At 49.0% G+C, this 13,674-nt stretch overlaps 1 protein-coding gene across 1 annotated transcript; it reads left to right on the top strand.

Moving 5' to 3' along the window:
• The first annotated feature begins 699 nt into the window (after positions 1–699).
• Positions 700–2,899, top strand: LOC119291122 (GDSL esterase/lipase At5g45910-like). Its single transcript, XM_037569837.1, has 4 exons — positions 700–1,094; positions 1,186–1,501; positions 1,630–1,949; positions 2,486–2,899. Exons 1-4 carry the CDS (start codon positions 722–724, stop codon positions 2,701–2,703), a joined length of 1,227 nt encoding a protein of 408 aa, XP_037425734.1. The 5' UTR covers positions 700–721; the 3' UTR covers positions 2,704–2,899.
• The last annotated feature ends 10,775 nt before the right edge of the window (positions 2,900–13,674 follow it).

Below are 13,674 nucleotides of genomic sequence, written 5' to 3'. Positions count from 1 at the left end.
CCACCAACCGGGACAAAAAGGTCCAGACGAACCGGGACCAATGGCCCACGTGGCCCGGCCGGCCCCCTGGGCTCACGAACCGGGACCAATGCCCATATTGGTCCCGGTTCTACACTGAACCGGGACTAATGGGCTGAGCCAGCCTGGACCATAGCCATGTTTTCTACTAGTGGAGATCCGATCTATCCGGGAGTTACTTGTCTGAGAGGAGAGGTTGCATAGAGAAAAAAATTACCGTACGTCCGATTGGGTTATTTCTTCCCAACTATCTTTTGTACTTGTATGAATCTTAACATTCAGATCACACACGGTGCCATATGGGCAGGTGAAGCTCTCCATGGAGCAGAGCTAGCCACGCACGCATGCATGTGTGGAGCTGCTTTGTGCGTCCTTTGGTATCATGGCAGGATCGTAGTATGCTGACCTTTACAGAGAATCGGAGAATAATAAGGCGGTGGTGGTGATCTCTCACGTGAAGTTTCCTCTCTGGGGAAGACAAACCGAGCTGAAAGTGTAGCAAAGGTCAAAGGGAGAGACAAGTTTCTCCCTGGCAACCACTGATAAAATACCATAAAATACTGAAGGGGAGGACAATCTAGCTAGCTGGGTAGTAACATGCTTGACGCTCGTCCTCAGTCTCAGCGGACAAGAGATTCGAATCGAAAGCGAATTAAAGCGCCGGTCACGGGGGCTATAGAAAGCCCGGCCACTGGCCAAGAGCATGCATCCCCCCATTCCTTTTCCTTTCCGTAGCTTTCTTCTTTGCCGCTTTGCGTGCCTCCCTCCCCCTCTGTCTCGTCCGCAGCAGCCAGCGGCTGGGACGATGAGGTCGTCGGCGGTGGCGGTGCCAGTGCCGGTGCGGCGGCAGCTGCTGCCATGCTTGGCCCTGCTGCTTCTTGCGGGTGCGGCGTCCGCCCAGGCCCAGAAGTACAACGCGGTGTTCAACTTCGGCGACTCCATCACTGACACGGGCAACCTGTGCACGAGCGGGAAGCCGACGGCGATCACCTTCACGCAGCCGCCCTACGGCGAGACCTACTTCGGCACCCCCACCTGCCGGTGCTCCGACGGCCGCGTCATCGTCGACTTCCTCAGTAAGTGCTGTGCTCCGCTGCTCCGCACACACACTCCATCTTGCTCAAATAAATCGTTCTTGCTTGACGTACGTACGATGACGCATTGCAGGCACCAAGTTTGGGGTGCCGTTCCTGCCACCGTCCAAGGCGAACGGCACGGACTTCAAGCAGGGCGCGAACATGGCCATCACGGGGGCGACGGCCATGGACGCGCCCTTCTTCCGCGGCCTCGGCCTCTCGGACAAGATCTGGAACAACGGGCCCATCAGCTTCCAGATCCAGTGGTTCCAGCAGATCACCGCCACCGTGTGCGGGAACGACTGCAAGCGGTACCTGCGGGACTCGCTGGTGGTGTTCGGCGAGTTCGGCGGCAACGACTACAACGCGATGCTGTTCGGCAACTACAACCCGGACCAAGCGAGCCGGTACCAATGCCGCTAAATGAAATCCTGTCCGCTATAGCCTGATTTTGCATGATTTTTCACCGATATATAGCTGATTTGGGTGAGTACTACCGCTACTTATCATAGCCTGCTATTCAAAACTTTGGCAGGTACACGACCAAGATCGTCAACACCATCATCAGGGGCGTGGAGAAGGTGGTGGCCATGGGGGCCAGGGATGTGGTGGTGCCCGGGGTGCTCCCCATCGGGTGCTTCCCCATCTACCTCACTGTCTACGGCACCAACAGCAGCGCCGACTACGACAGCCTCGGCTGCCTCCGCAAGTTCAACGACCTCTCCACGTTCCACAACAACCTGCTCCAGGCCAAGATCGCCCGCCTCCGGAAGCGCTACGGCCGGGCGGCGCGGATCATGTACGCCGACTTCTACTCCGCCGTCTACGACATGGTCCAGAACCCAAGCAAATACGGTACGTACGTGCGCACGCGGAGTAGTTCCCACATTTCCTTCCGACCGACCAGTACTCTCTTAGTCTTAGGTAGCCGTTGGGCATCTTCTTTCAGCAATAAGTCTAACTAACACGCCAGGGACAGACAAGCCACGCATAACGTGTGGATAGATAGATTCCGCGTTTGTGCACGAGCTAGCAGCAGCAGTGGACACGGCACTAGTGTCAGCGTCGGCATCAGTATCAGTGTGGTGCTACTTGCATACCCACTCTGGGCACATGTCCCTGCATGTGAGATTCCTGCATTTCCTGCGCGGCGACGAGTAGAAGATCTTCAAATCATTCAAAAAAAAAGCATTCAAAAAAATCATTCACAAAGAAGATCTAGAGCTGACATGATGGCCAAGTAATGGTGGATCGGCACTGGCTGACACGCCCAACCAACACATGCCTCCACATGCATGCATGCATGGAGCACCGGCGCCGACCGGGGCACTGTTCATGCACGTTCTAGGTAGTGATCGATCCGTCTAGCTAGCTAACAAGGGTCTCTGCAGGTTTCAACGCGGCTTTCGAGGCGTGCTGCGGCTCCGGGGGAGGCAAGTACAACTACGCCAACAGCGCGAGGTGCGGGATGCCGGGCGCGGCGGCGTGCGCCAACCCGGCCGACCACCTCAGCTGGGACGGCATCCACCTCACTGAGGCAGCATACAAGCAGATCACCGACGGCTGGCTCAACGGGGCATACTGCAGCCCGCCTATTCTCCACACCTAAACATTATTTTATTTATTTATTTATTATGTGGAGCTGTGGTAGTATTATTTATTATTTGCTCAGAGGTTGAGTTTTCCTAATGGAAAAAGGAAATTTGATTCAGTGGCCTATGGTGGTGCTGAGATTATAATGTATACGTTGCCCAAGAAAAAAAATTGGAGGAAACTCTCGAATAAAGTGTAATTGCTTTCGTCCATCAAATGGTGTACATTCGTAACTTGTTGCATATATTGCCATCACTCTCACTCTCACCGCTTATCCCCTATTTCTAAATAGCAACGACAAAAACAGGGTGTCACCATGTTGGCAAAGCCTGCAAGGACGTTGGGATTTTTTCGAATACGCGCGAGTGTGCGTACTACTACCTCCTACCTCCGTTCAGATTTATTAGTCCTTTTTGTATTATGTGTCAAAATTTGATCATAGATTTAATTGTCAAAATATTAATGCATGTTATAAAAAATTTATATTGTTGGATTCGTATTTGAACATAGTTTTCAATGATATTTTTTTGGGACATGCATTAACATTTTATTAATTAAATTCATGATCAAAATGTGACACAAAATACTAAGTGGACCAATAAACAAGGATGGTTGTAGTATATATTAAAAAATAGGATGGGGTAAGGAGCCCATCCACGTTGGTAGTTACATATTATGTGACACCAAACTCCACTTAAACACACCCTCACATTAGCTAACTTCTCACACTAGCCCACGCCGACACCACCCCAAAGAAGGCGTGCGCCTCGCCTTTGAGAATTCCTGCTTGTTTCCATGCTATACCTTCCGCTTCTACTCTACATAGTACATGATCTACAGATGGCATCATTGCGGCCAAGTTCTGACCAAGTTTGGTCATCTAAATTGTTTTCAATTTTATACTAACTATAGTATAAAGTTTGGTCATCTATTTTGAAACGGAGGGAGTAGATGCTAGCCCGAAATCACTATTCTGACCTTTTCAGCAATCTTTGCCACAACATGAACTCAACATGAAAGTATTTCACGATTTGACCCTTTTAACAACGTCACAACCGTGGCGTTTCTTCTTCATATAGAAACGCCGAAGTAGCTCGCATTTCAAATCCATATTCAAACGCCCAGCTAGCTAGCTTTGCCGATCCACATGAAAACGCCAAGCAAGTGAACGTTGCTGCCCTTGCCAGCAACGCCTTGAGCGTTGGCGTTTCCATGCCATGCCAGCAACGCATGCCACTAGTACAGGGCAATAACGTACACGTTCGGTAAGCCGGCCAGAAATTTCACTGGGACGAGAGCATCATTGGCGTGACTTTTTGGCCCGTGTATTTCCTTACTGATAGTATAACAACTGCCAGTTGTTTTGTCAGATCAGTTGGCGCAGCATAGCTTTTAGGTTATTTCCTTGCTGATCATCTTCTCAACAAATCATTTTGCTATATCCATCCCTTGCGTGCTACACGATGTTTATTTTTAGGATCAGGAAAAGTAGCTGCTCCATCCCTTGCGTGGTACACAAAAAGATTGCGCAGAATCAGGAAACGTTCCGCGTTCTCTCGGGGAAAAACTGCACAGCAGTACATACATACATGCAACGCATGCCACTAGTACAAATTAAAGATGGATATCCCCCAAAGTACATGCATGCATGCATGATGCCTTGGACAAGAGTGCTGCTACGTCCATGCATGGCCTTTGGCATTTCCATTTAGAAACCCCAAAGTACATGCATGCATGCATGATGCCTTGGACAGGAGTGCATGCATGGCCTTTGGCATTTCCATTTAGAAACGCCATGGCCATTGGCGTTTTCAGCGTGGCCAGAAACGCCGAATTCATTGGTGTTTCCACAAACGCAATCGGGCTCGGCGTTTCGAGCCTGACACCTCGGCGAGTGGGGCCAGGACAGCAACGCGGCGTGGCTTGGTATTTTTGTTTGGAGCAGAAACGCCATGGGTTGTGGCATTGCTAAAAGGGTCGGATTGTGAATTACTTTTATGTCGAGTTTAGTTTGTAGCAAAGATTGCAGTAGAGGTTAGAATAGTGATTTCGACCAAGATGCTAGGCGCTACCTCTTCTACCTGGAGCCCATGCAACCACCGGGCTTCCCAGAACAAGGTGCTTGTTCCATCTCCAACTAACAATCGGGCCGCAACCTTGTACACTTGCAAGGACTTCTCAGGCACCACGATCTCAAACTCTGCCCATGGTATGGACGTGTCTGTGTGTTGCAACCATGCCCATCTCACCTACATAGGAATGTTGCTTCGATGGGATGGTGCTTCGTGCGGCCGGTCAAATTATTTTCTCCTCATGTCCTCACTTGTTCACATGCAATTGCGCACTGGAGGTAGAACTACAAACTTGTCCCGAGGGAGTTGCATTTGCACTTGAATGGAGATCTTTACCATTTATTCTGGAAGCGGACATCACTGAAGCGGCGATGATGCTTAACCAAAAACATATTAATAGGTCCCGGGATGTTTGCCTAGAGCATGAGATAAGAGCTACTTGATTATGATAGAGAGGTGGTAGTGAGAGTGGTTAGGCGCTCAAGAAATAGAGTTAGGCCAACTCCACCGCATGACCCTAAACGGACGTCCGGTTTGGCCGAATTTTGTTCCTTTGGGGCGGCAATGTGTTCGCCCATGTCCGTGTTTGTCCGTTGGATCGTGGGTGCACCCAACGCGCGACCACACCCCAAATCATGTCCGGGGTGGATGTGATAAAAAAGCAAAAAACCTTAAAGAAAATGCCTAAATAAATAAATAAACGCAGTTAAAAAAACTTAAAACATATTTAGGGGTCACGCCCACAAAACGGCCCAGTTTCACGGTCCACTTAAACGGCTCAGTTCCATAATTTACATAAAACAAAATAAAAAAACGCAGCCCGCGCGCTCTTGCCGCGCCCCTTGATGTCATGGCCGTTGTCGCCGCCTTCAGTGGCCGCCGGTGTCGTTGTCATCGCTGACGAGGTCGACGTAGTCCGGCGGCGTCTAGAGGTGGGCCGGCGGTCCGCGGTGCACGGGGGCGGCGGGCTGGAAGGTGGCCGGTGCCTGCACCACCTCCTCCCGAGGCGAGGCGTCCCGCTCCGGCGACTGTGGCGGCGTGGGGCACCAGTTCACACCCCCCATGGCGGCCGCCATCTGCTCCACCGTGCACGACCAGCTCCACCCCTGGCCCACCAGGCCCGGTTGGAAGGCGGCCATCGGCGGCTCCTCCCTCACCTCCTCCTTCGGCACCATCTCCAGCTCGGGGATGGCAACGTCGCCGGCCGCGGAGAGGGCCGTCATCTCCTCGAGGCCCTCCCATTGGCGCTTGTCGTGCGTGCGCATGGAGTCCTCCATGACACGCGCCATGAGATGGGCCTCCTCCTCCGCTGTCATGCGAGGAGGTGGAGGTGGTGACGAAGACGGGGAAGGCGACGGCATGGGCGTAAGGTCGTGCACCAGCGTACGCCCGCGCACCTCCCGACGTGGCCGCCGCGGCCCCGACACCGTGCCGGCGAAGTAGGACGCGCGTCGCACATCGTGCTCGTCCTGGGGCCACGTGTCCGACAGGACGGAGTCGGGGGTGTACCTCTCATCGTAGTAGAGGTTGTCGGGGATGAGATGTTGGAAATATGCCCTAGAGGCAATAATAAAATAGTTATTATTATATTTCTTTGTTCATGGTAATTGTCTATTGTTCATGCTAAAATTGTGTTATCCGGAAATCGTAATACATGTGTGAATACATAGACCACAACACGTCCCTAGTGAGCCTCTAGTTGACTAGCTCGTTGACCAAAAGATAGTCACGGTTTCCTGACTATGGACATTGGATGTCATTGATAACGGGATCACATCATTAGGAGAATGATGTGATGGACAAGACCCAATCCTAAGCATAGCTCAAAGATCGTGTAGTTCGTTTGTTGTAGCTTTTCCGAATGTCAAGTATCATTTCCTTAGACCATGAGATTGTGCAACTCCCGGATACCATAGGAGTGCCTTGGGTGTGCCAAACTTCACAACTTAACTAGGTGACTATAAAGGTACACCACAGGTATCTCCGAAAGTGTCTGTTGGGTTGGCACGAATCGAGACTGGGATTTGTCACTCCGTGTGACGGATAGGTATCTCTGGGCCCACTTGGTAATGCATCATCATAATGAGCTCAATGTGACCAAGTGGTTGATCACGGGATCATGCATTACGGCGCGAGTAAAGTGACTTACCGGTAACGAGATTGAACGAGGTATTGGGATACCGACGATCGAGTCTCGGGCAAGTAACGTACCGATTGACAAAGGGAATTGTATACGTATTGATTGAATCCTCGACATCGTGGTTCATCCAATGAGATCATCGTGGAGCATGTGCGAGACAACATGGGTATCCAGATCCCACTGTTGGTTATTGACTGGAGAGGCGTCTCGGTCATGTCTGCATGTCTCCCGAACCCGTAGGGTCTACACACTTAAGGTTCGGTGACGCTAGGGTTGTAGAGATATTAGTATGCAGTGACCCGAAAGTTGTTTGGAGTCTCGGATGAGATCCCGGACGTCACGAGGAGTTCCGGAATGGTCTGAAGGTAAAGATTTATATATAGGAAGTCCAGTTTCGGCCACCGGGAAGGTTTCGGGGGTCGCCGGTATTGTACCGGGACCACTGGAAGGGTCCCGGGGGTCCACCGGGTGGGGCCACCTATCCCGGAGGGCCCCATGGGCTGAAGTGGGAGGGGAACCAGCCCCTGGTGGGCTGGTGCGCCCCCCCTTGGGCCTCCCCTGCGCCTAGGGTTGGGAAACCCTAGGGGTGGGGGCGCCCCCCACTTGGCTTGGGGGGAAGCCACCCCTTTGTTGGAAATATGCCCTAGAGGCAATAATAAAATGGTTATTATTATATTTCTTTGTTCATGATAATTGTCTATTATTCATGCTATAATTGTGTTATCCGGAAATCGTAATACATGTGTGAATACATAGACCACAACACGTCCCTAGTGAGCCTCTAGTTGACTAGCTCGTTGATCAAAAGATAGTCATAGGTTTCCTGACTATGGACATTGGATGTCATTGATAACGGGATCACATCATTAGGAGAATGATGTGATGGACAAGACCCAATCCTAAGCTTAGCTCAAAGATCGTGTAGTTCATTTGATGTAGCTTTTCTGAATGTCAAGTATCATTTCCTTAGACCATGAGATTGTGCAACTCCCGGATACCGTAGGAGTGCCTTGGGTGTGCCAAACGTCACAACGTAACTGGGTGACTATAAAGGTACATTACAGGTATCTCCGAAAGTGTCTGTTGGGTTGGCACGAATCGAGACTGGGATTTGTCACTCCGTATGACGGAGAGGTATCTCTGGGCCCACTCGGTAATGCATCATCATAATGAGCTCAATGTGATCAAGTGGTTGATCACGGGATCATGCATTACAGTACGAGTAAAGTGACTTGCCAGTAACGAGACGGAACAAGGTATTGGGATACCGACGATCGAGTCTCGGGCAAGTAACGTACCGATTGACAAAGGGAATTGTATACGGATTGATTGAATCCTCGACATCGTGGTTCATCTGATGAGATCATCATGGAGCATGTGGGAGCCAACATGGGTATCCAGATCCCGCTGTTGGTTATTGACCGGAGAGTCGTCTCGGTCATGTTTGCATGTCTCCCGAACCCGTAGGGTCTACACACTTAAGGTTCGGTGACGCTAGGGTTGTTAGGAAGACTTGTATGTGATTACCGAATGTTTTTCGGAGTCCCGGATGAGATCCCGGACGTCACGAGGAGTTCCGGAATGGTCCGGAGGTAAAGATTTATATATGGGAAGTTGTCATATGGTCACCGGAAAGTTTCGGGGGCATATCGGTATTGTACCGGGGCCACCGGAGGGGTTCCGGGGGTCCACCGGGAGGGTCCACCTCTTCCGGAGGGCCTTATGGGCTGTATGGAGAAGGGAACCAGCCCAAGTGGGCTGGGGCGCCACACCCCCCTAGGGCCCATGCGCCTAGGGTTGGGGGAAACCCTAAGGGGGGCCGCCCCCTTGTTTGGGAGGCAAGCCCCCCTCCCCTTTGCTGCCCCCCCCCCTCTAGATCTCATCTAGAGGGGGCCGGCCCCCTTCCCCTTTCCCCTATAAATAGAGGGGTGAGGGAAGGGCTGCAAGGAACATCCAAGGCGCAGCCCCTCCCCTCCCCAACACCTCTCCTCCTCCATAAGAGCTTGGCGAAGCCTTGCCGGAGTACTACAGCTTCATCACCACCACGCCGTCGTGCTGCAGTTGGAGCCCTCTTCCTCAACCTCTCCCTCCTCCTTGCTGGATCAAGGCGCGGGAGACGTCCTCGCTCCGTACGTGTGTTGAACGCGGAGGTGCCGTCCATTCGGCACTAGGATCTTTGGTGATTTGGATCACGTCAAGTACGACTCCATCAACTCTGTTCTCTTGAACGCTTCCGCTCATGATCTACAAGGGTATGTAGATGCACTACTCTCTCCCTCGTTGCTATATGACTCCATAGATTGATCTTGGTGATGCATAGAAATTTTTTAAAATTCTGCTACGTTCCCCAACAGTGGCATCATGAGCTAGGTCTATGCGTAGTTACTATGCACGAGTAGAACACAAAGTAGTTGTGGGCGTCGATATTGTCCATTTGCTTGCCGTTACTAGTCTTATCTTGATTCGGCGGCATCGTGGGATGAAGCGGCCCGTACCAACCTTACACGTACGCTTACGTGAGACCGGTTCCACCGACTGACATGCACTAGTTGCATAAGGTGGCTGGCGGGTGTCTGTCTCTCCCACTTTAGTCGGATCGGATTCGATGAACAGGGTCCTTATGAAGGGTAAATAGAAATTGGCATATCACGTTGTGGTTTTGGCGTAGGTAAGAAACGTTCTTGCTAGAAACGTATAGCAGCCACGTAAAACTTGCAACAACAATTAGAGGACGTCTAACTTGTTTTTGCAGCATGTGTCGTGTGATGTGATATGGCCAAAAGGATGTGATGAATGATATATGTGATGTATGAGATTGATCATGTTCTTGTAATAGGAATCACGACTTGCATGTCGATGAGTATGACAACCGGCAGGAGCCATAGGAGTTGTCTTAATTTATTTATGACCTGCGTGTCAACATAAGCGTCATGTAATTACTTTACTTTATTGCTAAACCGTTAGCCATAGTAGTAGAAGTAATAGTTGACATGACAACTTCAAGAAGACACGATGATGGAGATCATGGTGTCATGCCGGTGAAAATGATGATCATGGAGCCCCGAAGATGGAGATCAAAGGAGCAAATGATATTGGCCATATCATGTCACTATTTGATTGCATGTGATGTTTATCATATTTTACATCTTATTTTCTTAGAACGACGGTAGCTTAAATAAGATGATCCCTCGTAATAATTTCAAGAAAGTGTTCCCCCTAACTGTGCACCGTTGCGAAGGTTCATTGTTTCGAAGCACCACGTGATGATCGGGTGTGATAGATTCTAACGTTCGAATACAACGGGTGTAAGCCAGATTTACACACGCAATACACTTAGGTTGACTTGACGAGCCTAGCATGTACAAACATGGCCTCGGAACACAGAAGACCGAAAGGTCGAGCATGAGTCGTATAGAAGATACGATCAACATGAAGATGTTCACCGATGTTGACTAGTACGTCTCACGTGATGATCGGACACGGCCTAGTTAACTCGGATCATGTTATACTTAGATGACTGGAGGGATGTCTATCTGAGTGGGATTTCATTGAATAATTTGATTAGATGAACTTAATTATCATGAACTTAGTCTAAAATCTTTACAATATGTTTTGTAGATCAAATGGCCCATGTTGTCCTCAACTTCAACGCGTTCCTAGAGAAAACCAAGCTGAAAGACGATGGCAGCAACTATACGGACTAGGTCCGGAACCTGAGGATCATCCTCATAGCTGCCAAGAAAGATTATGTCCTAGAAGCACCGCTAGGTGACGCACCCGTCCCACAGAACCAAGACGTTATGAACGCTTGGCAGACACATGCTGATGATTACTCCCTCATTTAGTGCGGCATGCTTTACAGCTTAGAGCCGGGGCTCCAAAAGCGTTTTGAGAGACACGGAGCATATGAGATGTTCGAAGAGCTGAAAATGGTTTTTCAAGCTCATGCCCGGGTCGAGAGATATGAAGTCTCTGACAAGTTCTTCAGCTGTAAGATGGAGGAAAATAGTTCTGTCAGTGAGCACATACTCAAAATGTCTGGGTTGCATAACCGCTTGACTCAGCTGGGAGTTAATCTCCCGGATGACGCGGTCATTGACAGAATCCTTCAGTCGCTTCCACCGAGCTACAAGAGCTTTGTGATGAACTTCAATATGCAGGGGATGGAAAAGACAACTCCTGAAGTATTTTCAATGCTGAAATCAGCAGAGGTAGAAGTCAAAAAAGAACATCAAGTGTTGATGGTGAATAAAACCACTAAGTTAAAGAAAGGCAAGGGTTAGAAGAACTTCAAGAAGGACGGCAAGGGAGTTGCTGCGCCCGGCAAGCAAGCTGCCGGGAAGAAGCCAAAGAATGGACCCAAGCCCGAGACTGAGTGTTTTTATTCCAAGGGAAGTGGTCACTGGAAGCGGAACTGCCCCAAATACTTAGCGGACAAGAAGGCCGGCATCACGAAAGGTATATGTGATATACATGTAATTGATGTGTACCTTACCAGTACTCGTAGTAGCTCCTGGGTATTTGATATCGGTGCGGTTGCTCACATTTGTAACTCAAAGCAGGAGCTGCGGAATAAACGGAGACTGGCGAAGGACGAGGTGACGATGCGCGTCGGGAATGGTTCCAAGGTCGATGTGATCGCCGTCGGCACGCTACCTCTACATTTACCTATGGGATTAGTTTTAAACCTCAATAATTGTTATTTAGTGCCAGCTTTGAGCATGAACATTGTATCAGGATCTCGTTTAATACGAGATGGCTACTCATTTAAATCCGAGAATAATGGTTGTTCTATTTATATGAGAGATATGTTTTATGTCATGCTCCGATGGTGAATGGTTTATTCTTAATGAATCTCGAGCGTAATGCTACACATATTCATAGCGTGAATACCAAAAGATGTAAGGTTGATAATGATAGTCCCACATACTTGTGGCACTACCGCCTTGGTCACATAGGTGTCAAACGCATGAAGAAGCTCCATGCAGATGGACTTTTAGAGTCTCTTGATCACGAATCATTTGACACGTGCGAACCATGCCTCATGGGTAAAATGACCAAGGCTCCGTTCTCAGGAACAATGGAGCGAGCAACCAACTTATTGAAAATCATACATACTGATGTGTGTGGTCCAATGAGTGTTGAGGCTCGCGGTGGCTATCGTTATGTTCTCACCCTCACTGATGACTTGAGTAGATATGGGTATGTCTACTTAATAAAACACAAGTCTGAGACCTTTGAAAAGTTCAAGGAATTTCAGAGTGAGGTTGAGAATCAACGTGACAGGAAAATCAAGTTCTTGCGATCAGATCGTGGGGGAGAATACTTGAGTCACGAATTTGGCACACACTTAAGAAAATGTGGAATAGTTTCACAACTAACGTCGCCTGGAACACCTCAGCGTAATGGTGTGTCCGAACGTCGTAATCGCACTCTATTAGATATGGTGCGATCTATGATGTCTCTTACCGATTTACCGCTATCATTTTGGGGATATGCTTTAGAGACTGTTGCATTCACTTTAAATAGGGTCCGTCGAAATCCGTTGAGACGACACTGTATGAATTATGGTTTGGGAAGATAACCTAAGCTGTCGTTTCTAAAAGTTTGGGGATGTGATGCTTATGTCAAGAAACTTCAACCTGAAAAGCTCGAACCCAAATCGGAAAAATGCGTCTTCATAGGATACCCTAAAGAAACTGTTGGGTATACCTTCTACCTCAGATCCGAAGGCAAGATCTTTGTTGCCAAGAATGGGTCCTTTCTAGAGAAAGAGTGTCTCTCGAAAGAAATAAGTGGGAGGAAGGTAGAACTTGATGAAGTATTACCTCTTGAAGCGGTAAGTGGCGCAGCTCAAGAAAATGTTCCTGAGGTGCCTGCACCGACTAGAGAGGAAGTTGATGATGATGATCATGAAACTTCAGATCAAGTTGCTACTGAACTTCGTAGGTCCACAAGGACATGTTCCGCACCAGAGTAGTACGGCAACCCTATCCTGGAAATCATGTTGTTAGACAACGGTGAACCTTCGAATTATGAAGACGCGATGGCGGGCCCGGATTCCGACAAATGGCTGGAAGCCATGAAATCCGAGATAGGATCCATGTATGAAAACGAAGTATGGACTTTAACTGACTTGCCCGTTGATCGGCGAGCCATAGAAAATAAATGGATCTTTAAGAAGAAGACAGACGCGGATGGTAATGTGACCATCTATAAAGCTCGGCTTGTCGCTAAGGGTTATCGACAAGTTTAAGGGGTTGACTACGATGAGACTTTCGCACCCGTAGTGAAGCTAAAGTCTGTCTGAATCATGTTAGCAATTGCCGCATTCTATGATTATCAGATATGGCAAATGGATGTCAAAACGGCATTCCTTAATGGTTTCCTTAAGGAAGAATTGTATATGATGCAGCCGGAAGGTTTTGTCGATCCTAAGAGTGCTGACAAGGTGTGCAAGCTCCAATGCTCGATTTATGGGCTGGTGCAAGCATCTCGGAGTTGGAATATTCGTTTTGATGAGCTGATCAAAGCGTTTGGGTTTATGCAGACTTATGGAGAAGCCTGCATTTACAAGAAAGTGAGTGGGAGCTCTGTAGCATTTCTCATATTGTATGTGGATGACATACTGTTGATGGGAAATGATATAGAATTCTTGGAAAGCATAAAGGCCTACTTGAACAAGTGTTTTTCAATGAAGGACCTTGGAGAAGCTGCTTATATATTAGGCATCAAGATCTATAGAGATAGATCGAGACGCCTCATTGGTCTTTCA

Source organism: Triticum dicoccoides, chromosome 1A, assembly GCF_002162155.2.
Source record: "Triticum dicoccoides isolate Atlit2015 ecotype Zavitan chromosome 1A, WEW_v2.0, whole genome shotgun sequence".
NCBI lineage: Eukaryota > Viridiplantae > Streptophyta > Magnoliopsida > Poales > Poaceae > Triticum > Triticum dicoccoides.
Note: the sequence above shows the minus strand (reverse complement) of the source record. Positions and strands in the feature narration are given on the sequence as shown.